This window comes from Chelonia mydas, chromosome 10 (genome assembly GCF_015237465.2).
Source record: "Chelonia mydas isolate rCheMyd1 chromosome 10, rCheMyd1.pri.v2, whole genome shotgun sequence".
Classification (NCBI taxonomy): Eukaryota; Metazoa; Chordata; order Testudines; family Cheloniidae; genus Chelonia; species Chelonia mydas.
This window is the reverse complement of record NC_051250.2, coordinates 33,381,840-33,401,381: the sequence shown is the minus strand read 5'-3', so window position 1 is coordinate 33,401,381 and position 19,542 is coordinate 33,381,840. Positions and strand designations below refer to the sequence as shown.

Below are 19,542 nucleotides of genomic sequence, written 5' to 3'. Positions count from 1 at the left end.
CTGCCCCTCCCCCGGCCGTGTATCCCCCGCCCCCCGTGGCTGCTCCGGGCCCGCTTGCCAAGCTGTCAGCTGATGGGCCGCATCACCCCGTAGTGGCGCAGGGAGCCGGGTAGCCCGGGTGCGGGTGGGCGCGGCGCGGGGGCGCGGGCTGCAGCGGGGTCGCTGCGGGAAGGCGGCGCGGCGCGGCAGGAGGCGTGCGAGGGGGCGGGGGGGCCGCGGGGGCGGCGCGGAGGGGGCCGGGGCGGCGGCAAATAGTCCTTTGTTTACATGGGCCGGTGGCTGGCGGAGGCGGCGCCGCCGGGGGAGGGAGCGCTGCGCTCGCACCAGCTGTTTCCCGCCTTGAGCGGCAGAGGCGCGGCGCGCTCAGCTGGGGCCGGCGCCCGCATGGAGTACTTCATGGTGCCCGCGCAGAAGGTGCCCGCGCTGCAGCACTTCAGGAAGTCGGAGAAGGAGGTGATCGGCGGGCTCTGCAGGTGGGTGCCGCCCGCGCGCCCGGGGGGGCTCGCGGGGCGCGGGCCGGGCGGCGCGGCTGGCCGGAGCACGTGGGGCCGCGCGCGGCGCTGAAGCCCGGGGCCGCGTGCGGGGCCTGGCGGGCGCACCGCGCCGCCCGGCTGTGGCGCGTCTCCCGCCCCGGGTCGGGGTGCGGGCCGGGCCGCGCGTGCCCTGCCTGCCGGCCGCATGTTGGGGGAGCTTTAAAGGGGGGTGTGTTTACCACGGGGCCTGGCCGTGACTCGGCAGCCCTCCCGCGGGGGGCGGGCCCGCGCGCGCCGGGGCCGCCGGGACATGTAGTGCGGCGGCCGGGGCCCTGTGGGGGATGTAGGCGCCCGGCCACGCTGCCCCGCACAAAGCGGGCCCGGCCCTGGCGGCCGCGTGGGCCGGGTGCCGCGGCGGAGCGAGGAGCCGCCTGCGCCCCGCGGGGGTTGCAGCGCCCCGGCCCACGCGTGCGCGGCCCACGGCGCGTGCAGCAGCTGGCAGGGGCGGGCCCAACCGCCGCTCGCCACAGGCTGCGGGGAAGGAGCGGGCCCGGCCCAGCGCCCTGGCCATGTGGCCGCTCCGGCCGCCAGTGCTGGGCAGGTGCCTCCGGCGGCCCCTGCTCTCTGCCTGGAGAGCTGGTTACAGCCCGGGCCTTCGCCCCGAACGCGCCTGGAGCCGCGTGCGGGCTGCACGTGGAGATGCACTCCCTGCTGGGCCTGGGCCACAGCCCGCGGGCAGCTGGCAGCACCGCTGTGCGGGGCCGGGAGAGCCTGTCGGCGCCTCCTGGGGAGGCAGGAATGATACCGCTCGAAGCTGGTGTCTCTCCCCACCCCGGGGGAAAATTAATGCCCCTTGTATGTTTGGACTTTGGAGATCCACTGTTGGGTGACTAAGTTAAACAGCACCGCTGTGGCCAGAGCAACGTGTTAAGTTAGTACATACAGCGGGGGAAACACTCGGTGCCTGCAGAAAGATGTTTCATTTACAAATTGGGGATATGCAAATTGCCAGCTGTATGGATACCTAAAGGTCTAAACGGATGTGCTAAGTAAGGCTCCAGAAAGTCCCTTTCATCATCTTCTTTCATACTCTTGCCCATCTTACGGGCCTAGAGGGATTTACTGTATAGAAAGAGCTGGAGTCTTACACTTGTGTACTAATCTTCAGAATGAAAACTGGGAGGGAAGTAGCCAGAATACAAAAATGCTGTAACTAACTTGAATCCATTTACAAAGGGGGACCTGCTATTGAGCAGCCTGCATGAGAAGGAAATTGTCCTATGTGGTATTGTATTAATATTAATGAGGATCACAATTTGGTGTAGTCTTTATGCCATATGGAATTGCTTCGTACTTTAGCGTAAACTAATACATATATATTTTAAAAAGTGCTTTCAGGGTATTCTCTTAATTGTGGGAGCAGCACTAAAAGTTCCTCTCTGCCTACAGTATGCTGGCTTTATTTGAAATGTCTCTCAGCTGGCCTATTTCCTACTCAAATATCGGTCCTGGACAAGTGGTGATGGCTGTCTTTTTAGTTAACCGCAGCGGAGATTATAACCTGTGTTTGAAGGCCTGCCCCACGGCGTGCCACCAACAGTATTCTTTCTGTGGCTCATTAAGCTCTGTAGAAATTTAGGATAGGAAAAAGAGGAATCCTTCCATAAGCACCTTGAAGCTGTATTAATCTAGAACAGTGGTTCTCAACCAGGAGTGCAGGGGCCGCGAGCAGGTTTCAGGGGATGCGTCAAGTAAGGACAGTGTTAGACTTGTTGGGGCCCAGGGCAGAAAGCCTAAGCCCTGCTGCGCAGGGCTGAAGCCCAGGGCCCTGAGCCCGCCACCTGGGGCTGAAGCAGAAGCCTGAGCAACTGTGAGGGGGGGCCCAGTGGCAATTGCTCGGCATGCTACCCCTTAACACCAGTCCTGGCTTTTCTGTGTAGAGAATAGTTGTGGCACAGGTGAGCCATGGAGTTTTTATAGCATGTGGCGGGGACCTCAGGAAGAAAAAGGTTAAGAACCCCTGATCTAGAATATCATGCTTAGAAGGGCACCGACCATTATTCTGGGTAGAATTTTACGGAACAATCTATTCACTCATCCCCTGTGAAGCTTGAGAATAAAATCTGCATCTTTTCAGTTTCACACATATTGGATAGTTACAGGATAGTTGCCCATGGGGGGTGTTTTCTGAATTTTATTTTTTATTGGGGTGGGGGAAGCACTGAGATGCATTTGTTTTAGGTTAATCCACCACAATTTATGTGAGAGAACAGGTTTGTATCTGTGTTTTCACTTGGTGATTGGAACATTTTCCACTTGCCACTAGGATGACATTAACATCTTAGACCAGAGGTGGGCAAACTAGGGCCTGCGTGCCACATCAAGCCTGCGGGACCGTCTTGCCTGGCCCCTGAACTCCTGGCCGGGGAGGCTAGCCTCTGGCCTCTCCCCAGCCGCGCCGCTGCTGTACCTCCAGCGCTCTGGCCCGTTGGGCAGCGCGGGCGGCATGGCTGGCTCCGGTGGGGCTGCGAGCTCCTGCTGCTCTGAGCAGCATGGTAAGGGGGCGGGGAGCGGTGGGGTTGGATAAGAGCCAGGGGGTCCTGGAGGGCAGTCAGGGGACAGGGAGCAGGGGGGTTGGATAGGTGTAGGAGTCCTGGGGGGCCTGTCGGGGGCGGGGATAAGGGTTGGGGCAGTCGGGATGGGGAACGGGGGGGGGGGGTGTTGGATGGGGGTGGAGTCCCAGGGGACCTGTCGGGGCTGGGGTGTGGATAAGGGTCGGGGGGAAATGGGGACAGGGAGCAGGGGGGGTTGGGTGGGGTCTTGGGGGGATGGTTAGGGGCGGGGGTCCTGGGGGGGCAGGGTACAAGGAGCAGGGGGGTTGGATGGGTCAGAGGTTCTGAGGGGGGCAGTCAGGAGGTGGGAGGGGGCGGGGGTCAGGCTGTTTGGGGAGGCACAGCCTTCCCTACTCGACCCTCCATACAGTTTCGCAACCCCAATGTGGCCATTGGGCCAAAAAGTTTGTCCACCCCTGTCTTAGACTGTAAGGGGATGACTTCCCATAGTCTCTTTCACTGCTGAAGGAGAAGATGAAGTTCTGCTTCAACACCCAGAATGCTGTAGGAAGGCTGTATCCCTAGAGTTCTTTGGAATATCGTGGGTTTGTAGAAACCCTGTGATCACTTTCTGTAGGAATTTCATTTTATTCTTAGACTTCTTATTGGTTTGGGTACACTTTTGCAGGAACAACTAGCACAGGTGAAAGTGAACCTGTTTTCAAATATCACCTTCATACTGATGAACAAGTCATTGGTATACAGGCTGGAAGACTGACTACTGCTTACGTCTCCATATCTTCAGTGTCTGTATACTGGTTTATTGATTAAGTGGGTCTCATACTAAGAACTTCAAGAATCTCCTATGAGAACTGCTTTTTGTTTAGACTGACTTGTTTCCTTCAGCTGTTTCATAGCAGCTTTATTCTGCTTAATAACTAGCCTGTGTTTGTACTTCACTTGGAAGATACCTGCATGCTAAGTGTGGCTATTTAATTTATTCCCAATAAATGACAGCTGAAGTTACAGAGACATGGACGGGGAGGACCAACGTCCATTGGTGAGAGAAACAAGCTTTTGCGCTTATTCAGAGCTCATCTTCGGGTCTGGGTGAAGTTACAGATATTTCATGATGCTGCCATAGAATCCCTTAATGCTGTGCTGCAAATTCTAGTCCAAGACTGAGTATGTCAACACTGGTTTATGTTCGTTTCTTCTGTCCTGTAAATGAAACCTGGGGCAGAAGTATCAGGAACCCCAAGGCAGAACTGGTCCTCTGTCAGAGACTTACATGCAATTGGTACTCTTCTGATCCAGCAGATTGGAGCCTGGTACAGTGCAGGCAGATTCTAGGCAAGCTTCTTCCTGCCTAGCTGTATGAAAGAATCTTGCTTCTCATCTGCAGTGTCCTACCCTGCGCTGGATCTTTTTGAGCAGAGACTGAGTCGTATTGAATTGTATTTTGGTGTGTTTGTGCATGCGGGGAAAGGGCTATGAATAAAAGTCTGAAGGGACAAGCATGAAAATCCATTGAACTCGCTTTATTTGTGACCAACGTCTAAATCTGCACTCTAGCCTCCCAAGGTAAAAGATCAAGGTACTAACTCCCACTGTCGTATTTAATCCACCAGGCTAGCTTCTAAATGCATTTTTCTCTGTTTAGTTCTGTCACTTTTTAAGTCTTTCACCAGGAAGAACAGTTGGGGGGGAAGGTTATGAGAGGTCCCCTGATGAGGAAATGGGTTCTTCCTCTTTCTCTCTTCTTAAGAACCTCTGCTTCCTAGATGGCCCTCTTGAGCCACCTTTGTCTAATTTCCCCATGGGCCAAAGGTTTAGACTATCCCAGACACAGATAGCAGCTGGGGCTCATAGCTGTTCTCAAAGGAAAGCCGTAGCGGCCACATGCGAGACCTGAGGGTTTCACTTACAAAAAAAAAAAAAAAAAATGTAGGCATCTACAGTCTGCTCCATCTTTAATATGGGGATGATGCTCAGAAAGGCTACAGGCCCACCTCAGGCCAGAATGGAGCAGATCACTGACCCGTTAAAGATGAGGATGGCTTGGGATTTTTAGTGTAGAACAGTTGGATGAGTGGGTCTTTTTTTGGCCAACCCTGGGTTGGTCTTCTGGCTTGTGGGCACAGACCAGGGTATTTCTGGATGGATCCAGCTGGAGTTTGTGGGATCACCGATTGGTTTTGTGAGGATGCAGGGTAGGAAAGAGTTAACCTCAATATATGGGCCAGAGCAGCCTTCTCGATGGTCCTGCCAGCACCTGCACTGGAATCATGCTTGCCCCATGAAGCCCTGCTATCCACCTTTGGTATCCCTACAGAACTGCAGGGCCAGAGCCGATCTGCAAGATTATTGTTTGTCTTGAGCAGTGAAGTGGCCTTGGAGTTAGCAGTGAGAGACTGTCTTGTCTTCAGATCCTTCTGAATATATTTGTTGAATAGTCATGTGCTTTCATCTGTGTTTTCACTTGTGCTTTCACTCTCGCTGTGTGACCAATAGCACAATGGGGTTCCACGTTCAGTGACAGCAGAGTAAGAAGGTATTTCCCCTAACTGTCAGGCTGTGAACTCAGTATGGGCTCGGAGAGACAGGCTGGGTTCCTTTTTGCCCATCTTCCCCAATAACCAAGGCACTGCCAGATGTACGGCCCTGAGCAATACTTGTGCAATCCCATTGCCTTCACTAGGGTTGTTCAGGAAAAGTTAAAGGAGGAATTTTGGCTCAGCAGTTGATTTAGTTAAGAAACCTGGTGTTCAAGACTGAATAGAGCAGACCTGTGCTCGCTGGGCTAATGCGAGCCAGAATGTACTTTAAGGGACCCTGAAAATACATGGGCACAGGTCTGACAACTGCTTTTCGGAACAGAACTGTGCTTTAATATCGCACTCTTGTGGTGTGAACCCCAGTCTCTGTTCTCTTGTTGCTCCTCCCTTGGGGCTCTGGCTTTCAGAGCCTTCTGTTTCCTGGGGTGGTAAGAACATGTCATTTATATAATGGCGAACCCTTGTTCAGGGGCTTTGCTCTCTTTTTCTCTCCTGTCACCTTGGCTGTGATGTGATGAACTTGTGGGTGCTGCCCTGAAGTTCAGCAGCTTCTTTATGACTTGACACTACTGGCTACTGACTGCACCCTTAGAAATTGAACTTCAGCCCACAAAAGGAGGAGAAGGTTGAGAGGTCAGGCTGAGTCTCTGGCCCTGTTGTGCCCAGGGGCTGGCTCATACCTGGTGTATTGGATCACCCCCATTAGCCCATTTTGCACTTCTGTTGTATAACATGAACGAAAATGGGCAAATAAACTGTAAATCTCCATTTGCAATGTCAAGCAATGTGATCTTTCTTCGCTCTAGGAAACAGTCACTAGTCTTTAATACTTTGCATTTGTATAGCTTCTTCTGTCTGAGGCTCTCCTCGCACTTGCAGTGTCTTCCCTTGCTGGTTGTCTTTGCAGGTTGATTGTAGCGTACTTGACACAGCTGGCCAGGACTGGTGCCTGCAAGACACATCAGGGTAGTTAACAGAGAGGAAAGTGGCTGTTAGGGTGAGTTAATACGGAATCTCTCGGGCTGAGATCTTGCTGGCTGTTAACAAGTGACAGTGGATAGCAGGTGGCTGGAAGCGCAATTTTCATTGTTCTTGAATTCCAGCATGACTTTAGTAACTGAATTCTCATGCAGTCTTGGCTATTGTACATACATAATGGAATAGTTCATACCCTTAGAAAGCTGCTTTCTATGTCTAATTCTTGATATAGCGGCTACTAACATCATGATGGGAAAATACACGAAATACAAGATAGTAATCAGAAAGACGTGGTCTGTGGTTTTTTGTTTTTTGTTTTTTTAAAGGCATGCATCTCATAGCTGGTCAGGGCTAGAAACCACCTTTTAGCATTGTTAAGTAACATTCCCAGCTCTCCAATGGCCTAAAGCTTTTGGGTGATTTGCAAGGTATGTGACCTTTGAAATTGCCAATAGTCTTTCCTAAAGTATTGTCTCTGTCAGTGGGCCAGGATTGCTATTCCAAGGCCTGGCACATGAATCAGTCTCCTGTTGCTCTGCGACATGGGCCACATGTGCAGGTTTGTTAGGAGGGTGAGGCTGCTGGTCATGCATTGCATGGAAGGCATGGAGGGGTAGATCCAGAGCTGGGGGTACTGTGTAAACACTGCTTCACCTTGTTGTGGGGTTCAACTTTTGGTTTTAATAAAATATATTCTGTATTAGCATTAAGGCATCCGGTTCTCTCTTCCTCTCCCGGGCCTCAAAAATGCCCCCTGTTGAGGAATAGTCTGGACTAGGAATATGGGTTGGCATGGTTTTAAACACTAGTGTAGACAGAGTTTAAAAACTTGTGAGCCGGTCATGGTCAAGCCCAGGTTCCCCTGCAGGACTGACCACAATGTTTCTTCCTCCCTCTCTTCCTCCAGCTAGCTGCTTGGTGGCGTTTGGTGTGGGAAGTGTTTTCCTGGCCAGTCTGCCAGATCACTCGGGAACGGAACGCGCAGCAGAGGCAGCAGGAAGCAGGCGGGAGCCGTGGCTTTGGGTGGGGTGGGGGCTGCCTCTGCTGGGAGTGATCATCTGGAAGCCATCAGCAAGAGGGGGAGGGGGCCTCTCATCCGATTCTACCAGGGCCACACACACAGGCTGGCCCTGCAGGGACCTCAGCTTAGATGCTTGGCTCTTTCTTACCATGGAGAAGTTGCGGGGGGGGAGGGGGGTGAGTAACCAGAGGCCCTTGCTGCAGCTCACTTTTAATCCTCCCTCTTCCCTGCCCAGCCCTGCACCTTTCACAGCCCTCAAACACATCCTGGAGGAGCTGTGACTCCTCAGCTGCTGCAGTGACCAGCTCAGGGCCAGGCTCTGCTCCGCTGGTTCCGGAGGGTCCCTTTACCTTGGTCTTGCTTAGCACCTTTGAACTGAAGGATTCCAAAGACTCTTCCCATCTCTCTGTATTGGAGTCATTGTGTCCAGTGATGAAATGGAGCCCCGCAGGGGCTGAACCTAGCAATTTCATAGTGCAGGTAACTGGTCCGCAACAGGGTATGACAGCAAGGAGAGGCAACTGCGTCAAGTTGAAAGTGAATTGGTTGTTCAATGGAGTAGAATGCAATGACCAAGTTAGAAGTTGGGCAGACTGCTGGGGTGACGCCTTGTCTTACAAGAGGTACCCTGGGCTCTAATGAATACGTATGTCTAGGCCCTCCATACTAAGCCTCATCTGAAAGATGCAGTTTCCCTAGTCTCATGCCGGGGCATTGGGTTTTTTTAATATTAATTCAAGGAGGAGTGCCACCTACTGCGTCACCACTTTCTTCAGCACCTTGGATTTTCTTTAGTGGCCTCCTAGCCAAGCTTTGTTCTGCTCTGACCCTGCATAGCTCTGGAGGTTGCAAGAGATCCCAGCCTGCGGTGGTGTGGCTGTGGAATGAGAGTTGGGGAGCAGGCAGTCTTTGAATCACACCTGCTTGCAGTGAGGGTGGGGAAACTCCTCTTCTCCCCCATCCCTCAAAAACAAGATGGTGTATTGGGCTCAAATAAACTGTTGTCATTAATAGGAGCAAAGTCCCAAAGCAGTTAGTCTCTCAGTTTGGAAAGCTGATTGCTCCCCCAACCACTGGAATGGTGTGATGTCCCTCCCAGATGTGGTCCCCATTCCTAGCTCTTCCCTCCCTCTGCCCTAAAATCACCTGGATGCTGCTCTGTCCTTCAGGGGCAGCAGCACCTTGTCCTCTACCTCTTCTGGGCAGAAAGTGCTTTATGTAGAAAGTATGAGGCTGATGGGGCCTGGTTAGTTTCTGCCGGCACAGTGGCCCAAGAGGGAGTGACTGACATTGACTAGGTTTCTGTCCTTCCTTCAGGAGGATCAGCACCATCTTTACCCATAGGACTGTCCCATGTAGCAGATCTTAAAATGCAAGGTCCCAGCAATCCCTGAATTTAAATACCCGGAAAAGGACCTAGGGAGTGAGTTCTAGCCTCAATTTGGATTAGCCGCATTCCCCAGATGCCTCCAAATTCTCATGAAAATGACCCCCCGCCCAACTCCAGGTGTAGGTGTGATCTCAGGTTGTGATCACTGCCTGGAAAAAGGACTGTAGATCTGTAGCTTGAGGTGAAGTGCAGGAACGGCTGCTCCTCCATCTCAGGAGAATAGTCTTTTGTTTGGTTCCCTGAAAGTTTCGTTGACTACCAATCTGGTCCTTGCAAAACAGGTAGCATCTGGGAAGAGCACCCTCTGGGGCTCTATCCTGTAATGTAGTATATCATGGTAAAAAGGCAGGTTTCAGAGTAACAGCCGTGTTAGTCTGAATTCGCAAAAAGAAAAGGAGTACTTGTGGCACCTTAGAGACTAACCAGTTTATTTGAGCATAAGCTTTTGTGAGCTTATGATGCATCCGATGAAGTGAGCTGTAGCTCACGAAAGCTTATGCTCAAATAAATTGGTGAGTCTCTAAGGTGCCACAAGTACTCCTTTTCTTTATGGTAAAAAGAGTGAACCTTCATCTTCAGGTTTGGAGTTGGCATTGCCTGTCCTCTTGAGCATTGCCTGTCTCAGCTAACCCTCTGTCTCCCTCTCAGCCTGGCCAACATCCCACTGACCCCAGAGACCCAGCGGGACCAGGAGCGGCGGATACGCAGAGAAATCGCGAACAGCAACGAGCGAAGGCGGATGCAGAGCATCAATGCTGGCTTCCAGTCTCTGAAAACCCTCATTCCACACACAGACGGGGAGAAGCTCAGTAAGGTGAGGGGGAGTCTGTGTCTGTATGGCTGTGAGGGTATGCACATGCTCCAGGGTGGGTGTCCAGATTCTGTCTGAGCTGCCAGGATCCTCTAGCTATTAACTTGTTGCTGGCCCATTGCTTTGTAGCAGTGACGTTCTGTCATTAAGTAACTCAATCTCCCAACCATGTGAATCTAAAAAAATCTCCTAAGTAAAATAAGCTCACGCAGAAAACTTCAGCTTGTAGTTAAGGTTGCTCCTGTGATTATGTAATGAGACGACGAACTTGAGGGGGGCGGGGGGAAGGTTGCATGAGCACTGAAATTGTAGTGAAGGTAAGTAATATAGAAGTTCCCTTAGCCTTGCAATTCATAGACTACACTAGTGATATGTTAAGAGTGTGTAGACGTGTTGTAGAGCAAATATGCAAGCTGCATTTTTCTTGTCAAACCAATGAGTGGCGTGGCAAGATAACTAGAAAATTTAGCAAAAAGAAAAGCAGTACTTGTGGCACCTTAGAGACTAACAAATTTATTTGAGCATAAGCTTTCGTGAGCTGCTGTAGCTCACGAAAGCTTATGCTCAAATAAATTTGTTAGTCTCTAAGGTGCCACAAGTACTCCTTTTCTTTTTGCAGATACAGACTAACACGGCTGCTACTGTGAAACCTAGAATATTTAGGTAAATTACTGTCACTGGCCACTTCTCTGCTCTTTAGTGAGTAGGGATTGTAAAACTGATGGTCTTGTTGCCTCATATAAGGCTGTTACCAGTGAAGCAATTTTACCTGTGCTAGTAGAATGTTCTGTGTGGGGAATTCCTGGGGCACGCACCTGTGATGTGCCTTAAATACCCAGGACATTGAAACAATCAGGGTGGCATAAACATGGAACGCTCTGTGTGCATACGTTGGTGCTAGGTCCCGGAGCGCTGCTTCTGTCCTGAGCAATTCCTCCCAGGAGTTCCGGAGCAGGGAGTGGTGGTGGTGACAGAACTAGTTCATACATTTTGGGGGCGGGTTTAGAAGTATCTTAAACCCTAGAGAACTGAGAGCCCTTTCTCATCTCCTGCAAGACTTAGGAGCGCTGCAGGAGACAAGGAGCAGAGTCTCTTATCTTTAAGAGTTCTTGGACTTTGCAGGACAGGATTCTTTTGCCAGTGAGCCCCTTACAGCTTCTTGCGAGCAAACTGGCTTCCGATGAAGCACATCACGGCCTAGGCACACAGCCAGTTAGACACTGAAGCACTTAGTTTCTACTAATATAAGACCAAGGAGCCCAGCAGGGCCTAGGTGCTCCTAGATCTCAGTGTTGCTAAAGTTCCCCATGTTGTTGTCTGGGCTACCTGGCTTGCTCTGTTCCCTCTTGACCTTTCTGGAGCATATAAAGTTGTGGCAAACAGTGCTAGTAACTTTGGTCTTTGCAGCTGCTATTTATGGATGCTGCTGTGAATGTCTCGTGTAGAGCCACAGCTTGCTATGACTTTCCTTTTGCACCTGAAATGTCTTTTAAAATTGCAGGCATCTGAACAGCCCTGCTATTCAAAAAGGATTAATTGAACCCCTTCGGATTGTGAAATGACTCCTGTGACTTACATGGAGCCCTGCAGCCCACCCTACATATCCCCTGGGTGTGAGAATGTTTGTCACATGTTTGCTCTCATCCTTATGCAGGGCTGTAAATGCTGCTCCTGCCGAGCTAACTAGGCAGCTGTTAATGATGCTTCCAGAAAGGAAACGTGGTGATGGTTTGGGGCCTGGGGGTATGTGTGTGAAGTTCTCTGCTTATTGGTGCAGCATGGGCAGCAGCAGGGTGGGCATCTGCCATGTAGCCCTGCCATTGTGCTTAGCTGACCTGGAGAGAATGCCCTCCCCATGGAGGAGAGGGGACTTGAAGTCTTATTCAGTTCTTCTCAGATTGAGATCAAAGGGGCCGGTTAGTGCCTCATACACTGGTAGATTTTGTAACATAGAAACTTGTACACTAGGAATTGGGCTGAGACCAAGCAACTTGCATCGCAGGACACCAAGTAACTCTCAGATGCTAACCCCTGGCTCTTTGGGGCATAGGCTCTGGGGCTTCCAGGAGGTGCTGTGGGTGGTCTAAGAGGCTGGTGCTGACATGGCCCATTGGCAGAGTGCTAGGAGCAGGTGTAAAGGCAGGTCCCGAACAAGTTGGGGTTCCAGCTGGGGAAGGAGGTGGCTCACAGCTACCACCAGCGCACTGAGGGCCAAGGTACATTTCATTCTCTGGGGGGAGCTCCTTTTAGCACTTCACAAGCGCTGAGGAATCTTTCTGGTCAGGGGTTGAGTGGGGAACACTTGTGGCTTGGGGCCAGGGAAGCAGATGACTGGGGGCTCATCTTCACGGAGAGCTACTACACTGATGGGAGAGTTAATCTGGGAGTAGTGGCAGTTTGTCTCCTACCCCCAGTCGCCATTTGGTGCAAGGACTCCAGCTGTCTGACAGATGCTTTTTGGAAGAGGTACAGGAACAAATCTCCAGTTATATTTGTTGGTTGGGGGGGAATATCGAGGGGTGGGGGGCATGAGAGGGGGGATGACGACACACTGACCTTCCTGTGCCACTAACCCTCTTTGCTGGTTCTCCCAAGGCGGCGATTCTCCAGCAAACAGCTGAATACATCTTCTCCCTGGAGCAGGAGAAGACTCGGTTACTGCAGCAGAACACACAGCTCAAGCGGTTCATCCAGGTAGTACAGCTGCTGCTTTTCTCTCCGCTATTCCCCTTTCCTACCTCTCTGCCAGGAAAGCTCCAGAACACAGAATAACCCAGGCCCCTTAGCAAGCATGAGAAGCATTTGTATTGCCCAATGTAATCCCCACCCATCCCGGTCGGTATTGGTTAGCTGATGGAATGTCGCTGGGTCTCTCTCTGCATCACCTGGTGGAGTTACTCTGCTCTCTCTGGGTGTGTGGCCAGTCAGGCCTCCTGCTTCTCCCCCAAACTCTTCCAGATCAGGAGTGGAAACCCTGCGGGGATGGGAGGGGAGACTTCATGCCGCTTATCCTTGTGACACGGTGAAGTTGGGTATAGGCCTCTTCCCTGCCTGGCTGTGTATCCCAGTCATCTTGACCTGTCCCTGTGCTGGCATGATCCAGATCTCAGAGCTTTGCTGCATCTGCTTTGCTGGGAAACTGACAAGAAGCAGCACAAACCTGACGTAACCTGCCCCTGCAGAGGGCAAAGTGAATGGGGAGTTGCTCACTGGATAGGATGTCCTTAAGCTGACTGGCTGCTCCAGGTGCCTTGTTGGCAGTGACTTTCCACTCTGATAATGTGCTCAGTGCTTATGTAAGTGAGGGTCTGGTCTGTTTAAGGGTGTGGTTTGGGTTCCTGACCTGCATCCCCCCCTGCTCTCCAGCCCTGGGACCCCACACAGCTGTGCCAGTGCACCTTGGCTTAGCTAGCTGGGACTGTGCAGGCAGAGGCTGCAGCCATGTAGCTGTCAGCACTAGTGGAGAATGCATGATGAGCCCACAGCTAACTTTTGCGGGGGTTTTAATATTCTGGCAGGGCCAAAGGCGAGCTCGTTTTAACCCCTCACTGGTGGGATGGCATTCACAGTGCTGCACTCCTTGCCACTCCATTTCGGTGTAGCAGGAACTTGGGCCCTAGCTGGGGAGCTGACTGTGTTTTAAAACTGGATAAATCTGTTCACATGTGACCAAAATATTGATGGTTTTTACAGGCTGGGTTACAGTTCTCGGGCGTTTCTGGAGAGTTGTCCGAGAAGGCTGTAGCGTGGCTGGAGTGTGTCAGCGGCTCGTCCCTGGCTGTGATCTTGTTGGCTATCAAGTGAAGCAGGATCAAGCCTGGGGACAGAGTTTGTACGGGAGACTGACACAAGCTCAGGGACACAGCAGGAAGTGTTGGTGGTGACTGAGGGGAGAGAGCACTTTCCCTGGGCGTGGGTCCTGAGCCCCGCATTGTGCCAGAAAACCACTGTGCTCCTGGAAGTGTCCTGAGCTGCTCTACCAGATTGTTTGCTGAAATATGTGTCACTAGGAGTTTTAACCCCCCAATCTGGGCAAGTGCCAGTGGGGTAATTAGTAACTGCTGGGACTTAGCCCTTTTCATCTATAGGTCTTTTTTTCACAAAGGGGCGGGGTGAAGGTTATTATCCCCCCTTCAGAAGCTGAAGGATACAGAAAAGCAGTCTCCTGACTCTAACCATTGCCACTGCTGCCCTGCGTTTACTCTGATATGGGTTCTTCACTTGCTGTTGTCCTGTTCCTGTGTGCTGCTGTGTTCCATTCCAGAGGTGGCTGCACTTTGCTGTGCAATCTGTGGCATGCTCTGGGATCCCTGTGGTGATGGAAGGGTATTCGTTGACAGGCCCTGTGGTCACTGTTTGGTCCCTTTGCCTCTGACTTTGTTTTATTGGCAGGAGTTCAGTGGCTCCTCCCCGAAGCGGCGGCGGGCAGAGGACAAGGACGAGGGCATTGGGTCGCCGGACATCTGGGAGGACGAGAAAGCAGAGGATCTGCGCCGAGAAATGATCGAACTCCGACAGCAGCTTGACAAGGAGCGCTCGGTCCGCATGATGCTGGAGGAGCAGGTGAGGCCTGTGCAGGGGGTGTAGACAGCCTGGACACAGGGTAGCCGGTGCAAGGAGGGTGCTCTGCTCTCCAGGCAGGGGTGTCTGGGGGAACTGACAGCCTCTGAGGAGCCTGTTCAGGGTAGTGACTGGAGGAGGAGAGGACCCAGCCTGTGCCACCTGCTCACCAGCAGATTGACTCCTCAGGGAGGCAGCCGTCTGTGCTCCTGGCCCCTTGTGCTTGCAGCAGGGTAGTGCAGGCAGTCTGCAGTCTTGTGGCGCCCTCTAGTGCACGATTGCAGATCAACCCAGATGAGATGTGCTGAGACACTAATTTCTCTGAAGTACCATCTGCCAGGAATTTCTTTTGTCTTGGTGAAGCGACTACAATTTGTAAGCAGGTAGAGTGGGATCCTGGCACTCTGCCGGACGCTTTGTGCCATGTCCTGAAGGATATACGTGCTGCCTTCCCCGTGTTCCAGCCATTTTCCCACTTGGCTCAGGAGCTCCTGACGTGCTGTTGCTGCCCTTGTCATTGTTTGCCTGTCAGTTGCTTACGTTCTATGGTCATAGCATGTTCTTGTAGCCCATCAGGGCTCTGGCTGTATCTGCCTCAGCCTTGCTGGGCGCGCTCATGTCTCTTGACGGGCCACGTCTTCACTGGTGTGTGTCGGAAGGCGGAGCAGGGCTGCTCCTTACCTCCAGGTCACATCTGTATGACAGAGCTGTGTCTGTGATGAATGCCTGTGCTGTCTCCCTAGGCCAGGATGTGCAGGTTGGCTGTTGTCTACGATTTTTGCTCCTGGCATTGAAATGTGGGGCACCTCAGTGCCCTCCTTGAGGCACCCCAGGGAGACTCCTGGAAGTCCAGTCTGTGGCTGGGCCCAGAGTGCTTCAAAGGGTAAATCTCAAAACTCAGCCCTGAGCTAGTCAAGATAGTGGAGCACCAAACTCTGCGCTTGCACACCGTGATGGTGCAGACTGGGCTGTGAACTACTCGGTCCAGTGAAGCACACGGCTCCATTCCCATTGAAGCCACGGGCTCTGCCCAGTGCTGGTTCCTTGGTGCGGTTGGGCCTTCAGGCTTGAAGCCTGGATGCGGAGCTCTAGGTCATGAAACGAGGTGGAAACTCCACAGTCAAGATGGAGGTGCTGACGCTCCCTCCCTGAGGGCTCTGGTTCCAGGCAGCTTTGCATCAAGGCCTTCAGATTTCTCCCCCTCCAGAACTCATCCACTGAAAGGGGAGAAGGAGTGCAGATTCTGAGTATTGGTGCATGCTTGGTGCCTACCCTGATTGCTCCTGGTTCCCTGCAAGGTTTCAATGAGGCCTTCCTTATCTGTTCGGAAGCATCCCTCTAGCCTGGACCCAGCAGATGGAGTTGGAGCACTTGTGCTGAGGCAGTTGGCTCTCCCAGCACAGGAGATTTTGATATCTCTGCTTTCCAAATCTAAGGTCTCCCAACTCCTCTCCCAATCCCCTCAATAATTCCAGCTGCCTGCATCAGGGCAGGCAGAGAACCAGGCTGACAGAGGCTGCTCTCTGGACTCGGATGATGCTAAATTCTCTCCCACTGTGGGAACGCCAAATTTGTCCTATTCATGTGAGGATTCTGCTCTTTCTTGGTTCCTACTGAAGTTCTTCAAGATGGGTGACTTAGAGCTGAAGCCAGTCTGGGATTCCACAAGGGCCATGACTGTGAAGTACCTGGGCTAAGAACTCTCTCCGAGCAGGTTGTCATGCTCATTTACTTCATTTTGGCTCAGCTGGTGAAAGAGGGGTGGGTGGCAGGCCCCTAGCGCAGACCCTCTCGCAAGAGCTGGAGGAAAAAAAACTGTTCCCAGAAGATGGTGCTAGCTGGGTCTCCCTCCCACTCTGAGACCGTGTGGTGGAGTTGGTTGTCGCTACGGGGAAGACCAGCCATGCTCATAGTCCCGCACCCATGTGCTCTCAAGTCTGTCTCCTGGCTTGCCCCTTGGGTCGCTCCGAGTGAGGGTAGGGCAAGGCTGTGCTTGGAAAGCTGATTTGACCTTCCTGTTGATCTTCAGAGGTCCTTAGTGGTTGCCAGACTTGGAGGTTCAGGTGAGTGCTATGGACTCTTGAGATTCCTCCCCAAGACTGTGTCAGATGCCAGCCTGTTGTCCTGCCAGCTCTCCTCACGCCCATCCTGGTGAGGCCTTTCCCCATGTGTTCTGTGCTGAAAGGTCTTTGGCTTCTGCCTTGAGTGGACTAAAGCCCTAAAAGAGCCATCCAGGTTTTCGCAGCATTTGGCAGTGCCATGACTATGTCGAAGTGCCTGGAGTGATGCATGGTGCCATGGCCCAGCTAGCTTGGAACTTGGCTGCCGTTTCAAGGCAAAGCTGTCCCCGTGGGCTGTCTCAGTGTGTTTCTGTTGCAGAAATCCGGTAACACAGTGCTGCAGTCTCTTCTCCACACATATAGAGCCTCACTGCCTTGATTTCCTCTCAGTAGGGAATGCCATTTCAGCCTCTGAACCTGGTCCCAAGGCCTGGGACCCCTTGTTATTCAGCCCTCAGGGAGGTCCTTTTTTCATTGCAGATGTCCCTTATTGCCTATCTTTTTGTATAAAGTTTTTTTTGTTTCTAATTTACTGTCTCCTCTCAGGTGCAAAACATCCAAGTAGCTGAGACTTTGAAGAGCTGTCTTACCCCACTGAGGTGTCTATATTAAAGCACAGCGTGTTCTTGCCACTCCATTGGCTGTACTCCTTCTTTTGGTCATTCTGTGAGCTGCTTATTGTGCGTGCAACTCCTGTGGGACGGTATCTTTACGGAGGAGAGAGTCCCCTCTCTTCAGAGAAGCAGAGTGAAAGGGATCAGTCAGACAGGGTTGTCACCTGCCCACCCAGTGCCTCTGATTTGGGGGCTCTTTTCCAGGTGTTCTCCTTGCACTGTGTTGCTGTTGGTGCTTAGGTTCTGATCATCGTGACTTGTTATGGGAACTTCACCTTCAGCAGAACTGAACGAAATGACTGGAGCTTTTGGAAGGCTGCATTTATATCCCCTCTGGAGCGTGACTGGTAGGGGGCCTGGCTCATGCCCCAACCTGCTACCGCTGCCCCAGGGGCTGAAAATCCTTTCAGAGCAGTGGGAGTCCTGTTGGTCTCATGCTAAGATCAAAGAGCAACAATCCTGTTGCAATGGTCTCCTCAGAGGAATGGAGTTTCAGGTGGATAATTTCCCTGGTGGCCAAGCAGAGTGGAGGGAGTTGCCCATCTCTTCCAGTGCTGGTGGTAGTGATGGCTGGAATTCTCAGTAGCATGGCACATGGATCACACTGGTACGGGAGTTTGAAGACAATGAATTGGCCCTTGCATTTGTGGAGCAGAAACTTTTCAGGAGTCCCCTGACTTGATCCTGTGAAGACTGCACATAACAGACTCAGCCTTCCAACAGGGGACATCTGTGCTGACCAAGGAGCGGAGCCCAGGCTCCAGAGTCATGTTAGATCTGCATCTGATTCATATCTTCCCTTATGGGTCCCTGGAAATCTCCAAGCGGTGTTCAGCTAACACCCAGCCTCACTGCATTCCTCCCAGAGGCACACTGTCGGGAAGACAGGCTCTTTCCTATCTCTTTGCTTCATTCATCCCTCTTCACTGCAGGAGCGCAGCATTAAGGAGTGTGTCGGCCACATGCTGCCACCTCGTGTACCCGAGACACTGGTTGCAGGGGCCTCACCACAGAGGAACATCCTTTGGCATTTGGCGCTGGTTGCTCCCAGCAGTTGCCGAATTCTCTTGCTGCTGCTGCTTCTATGAGCAGCTCTCCCTCATGGAAGCCTTTGGGGGTGGGTGGTGTGAGGACCCGTGATGTGCTGTGGTGGAATCCCTGGCACTGAAATGGATTCCATCATAGTACCAAGCCACCAGACTGCCTTGGCGCCGTCTTGATAAGCAGGGTTGATGTATGTGTAGGGTGGGGTTGTGCTCCTCTTCCACACCCAATGGTATGGGCTCCTCTCTCTGATTGGCTGGCAGGTGCGCTCCTTGGAGGCCCACATGTACCCTGAGAAGCTCAAGGTGATCGCCCAGCAGGTGCAGCTCCAGCAGCAGCAGGAACAGGTGAGATTGCTGCACCAGGAGAAGCTGGAACGTGAGCAGCAGATCCGAACGCAGGTGAGTGCGCTGACCCCGCCTCCCATCTCCCACCGCCCCAACCCCCTTGAGATCACATGTGGCCCAAACGCTGACCCTGTCCTTAGCTCCTCTGCAGGGAGATTTCAGATGGTTTTGCCCACAGCCTCATGTGCAGGTGTTTAAATCCAAGGGTGTTGGGGGGAGCGGCCCGATGACACGATGCACCTCCCATCAGGAAGACCTTGGAGTCTTTCCATCCTCGGGCTGGCTGGGGCTGAGAGCATGGCGTTGGCAATGCTCTCGGCTCCAGCGGAGGGGGAAGGGGCGCAGCGCGCATGGCCCTCTCGCACCTCTCCTGCTGGGAGGGGGCGACGTGGCAGTGGTGGCAGAGAACTGTCTTCCCAGCTTGCAGGCTGAGGGCATCATTTGAAGCTGCTGCTGGGGAAGGACTGGCTCCTGAGTGTGGCTATGGGGGCGGTGGGAGAACCACAGCTTGTAGCTTAGTCCTTTTGCTCTAATCCTCCATCCAGAAGTCTCGGTCACATTCCATAGGTCCACCTCTCTCTCCCTTGGGTAGCAAGAAGCTTTCTTCACCACTGGTGGTGGTCCCACCGGGGAATGACCACGTTGAGGAGGGCCTGGGTTATGTTGGATCCGATCTTGTGTCTGAATGCCACTCTGCGGGGGGAGAGCTAGACCTAGAGAACGTGACCTTTGGCTCTGCTTGGGCCCATGCCAGGTGTGGTCTGGTTAATGCTGGGTGGACAGCTCTGCTGGCTGGAGTGTGATGTCCCCCTAGCAGGTGCAGCATAGTTGGCAGGAAGGTGAGAATCTCCCTGAGTGCTGCCTGGAGGGGTCCATCCAGGAGTAGGGGGAGTTCATTGCCAGTTCAGTCTTTGGCTCTTCTGCTGAGGATAAGCAGGGGCAGTTCTTGGGTTCTGGTTTGCAGAAGTCTGTCTATGAGGACCTGATAGCTCTCCTCACGCAGGACATCTGTGAGCTAGCTGCCCTCACAACAGACCTGGTCTGTGTTTGGACTAGCAACCTAGCGCTGAAAGCACCTGCTCCACCCCAAGCCAGCCGGTTCCGTCAGGGCTGTCAGTGCCTCTTAACCTAGTA

At 52.8% G+C, this 19,542-nt stretch overlaps 1 protein-coding gene across 3 annotated transcripts in view; it reads left to right on the top strand.

Annotated features, from left to right (window-relative positions):
- Positions 1-252: 252 nt before the first annotated feature.
- The window catches only part of TFAP4 (transcription factor AP-4), a 34,858-nt gene continuing 15,568 nt past the window's right edge, over positions 253-19,542 (top strand). The window contains exons 1-5 of one of the 3 annotated variants that reach the window (XM_037910585.2): positions 253-473; positions 9,621-9,786; positions 12,379-12,477; positions 14,176-14,346; positions 18,325-18,408. In XM_037910585.2, coding sequence (XP_037766513.1) covers positions 268-473; positions 9,621-9,786; positions 12,379-12,477; positions 14,176-14,346; positions 18,325-18,408 — 726 coding nt within the window. In that variant the 5' untranslated portion in view covers positions 253-267. Of the gene's footprint in view, positions 474-9,620; positions 9,787-12,378; positions 12,478-14,175; positions 14,347-18,324; positions 18,463-19,542 lie in introns of all 3 variants that reach the window. The other 2 variants (XM_037910584.2, XM_037910586.2) reach the window with 2 other exon arrangements.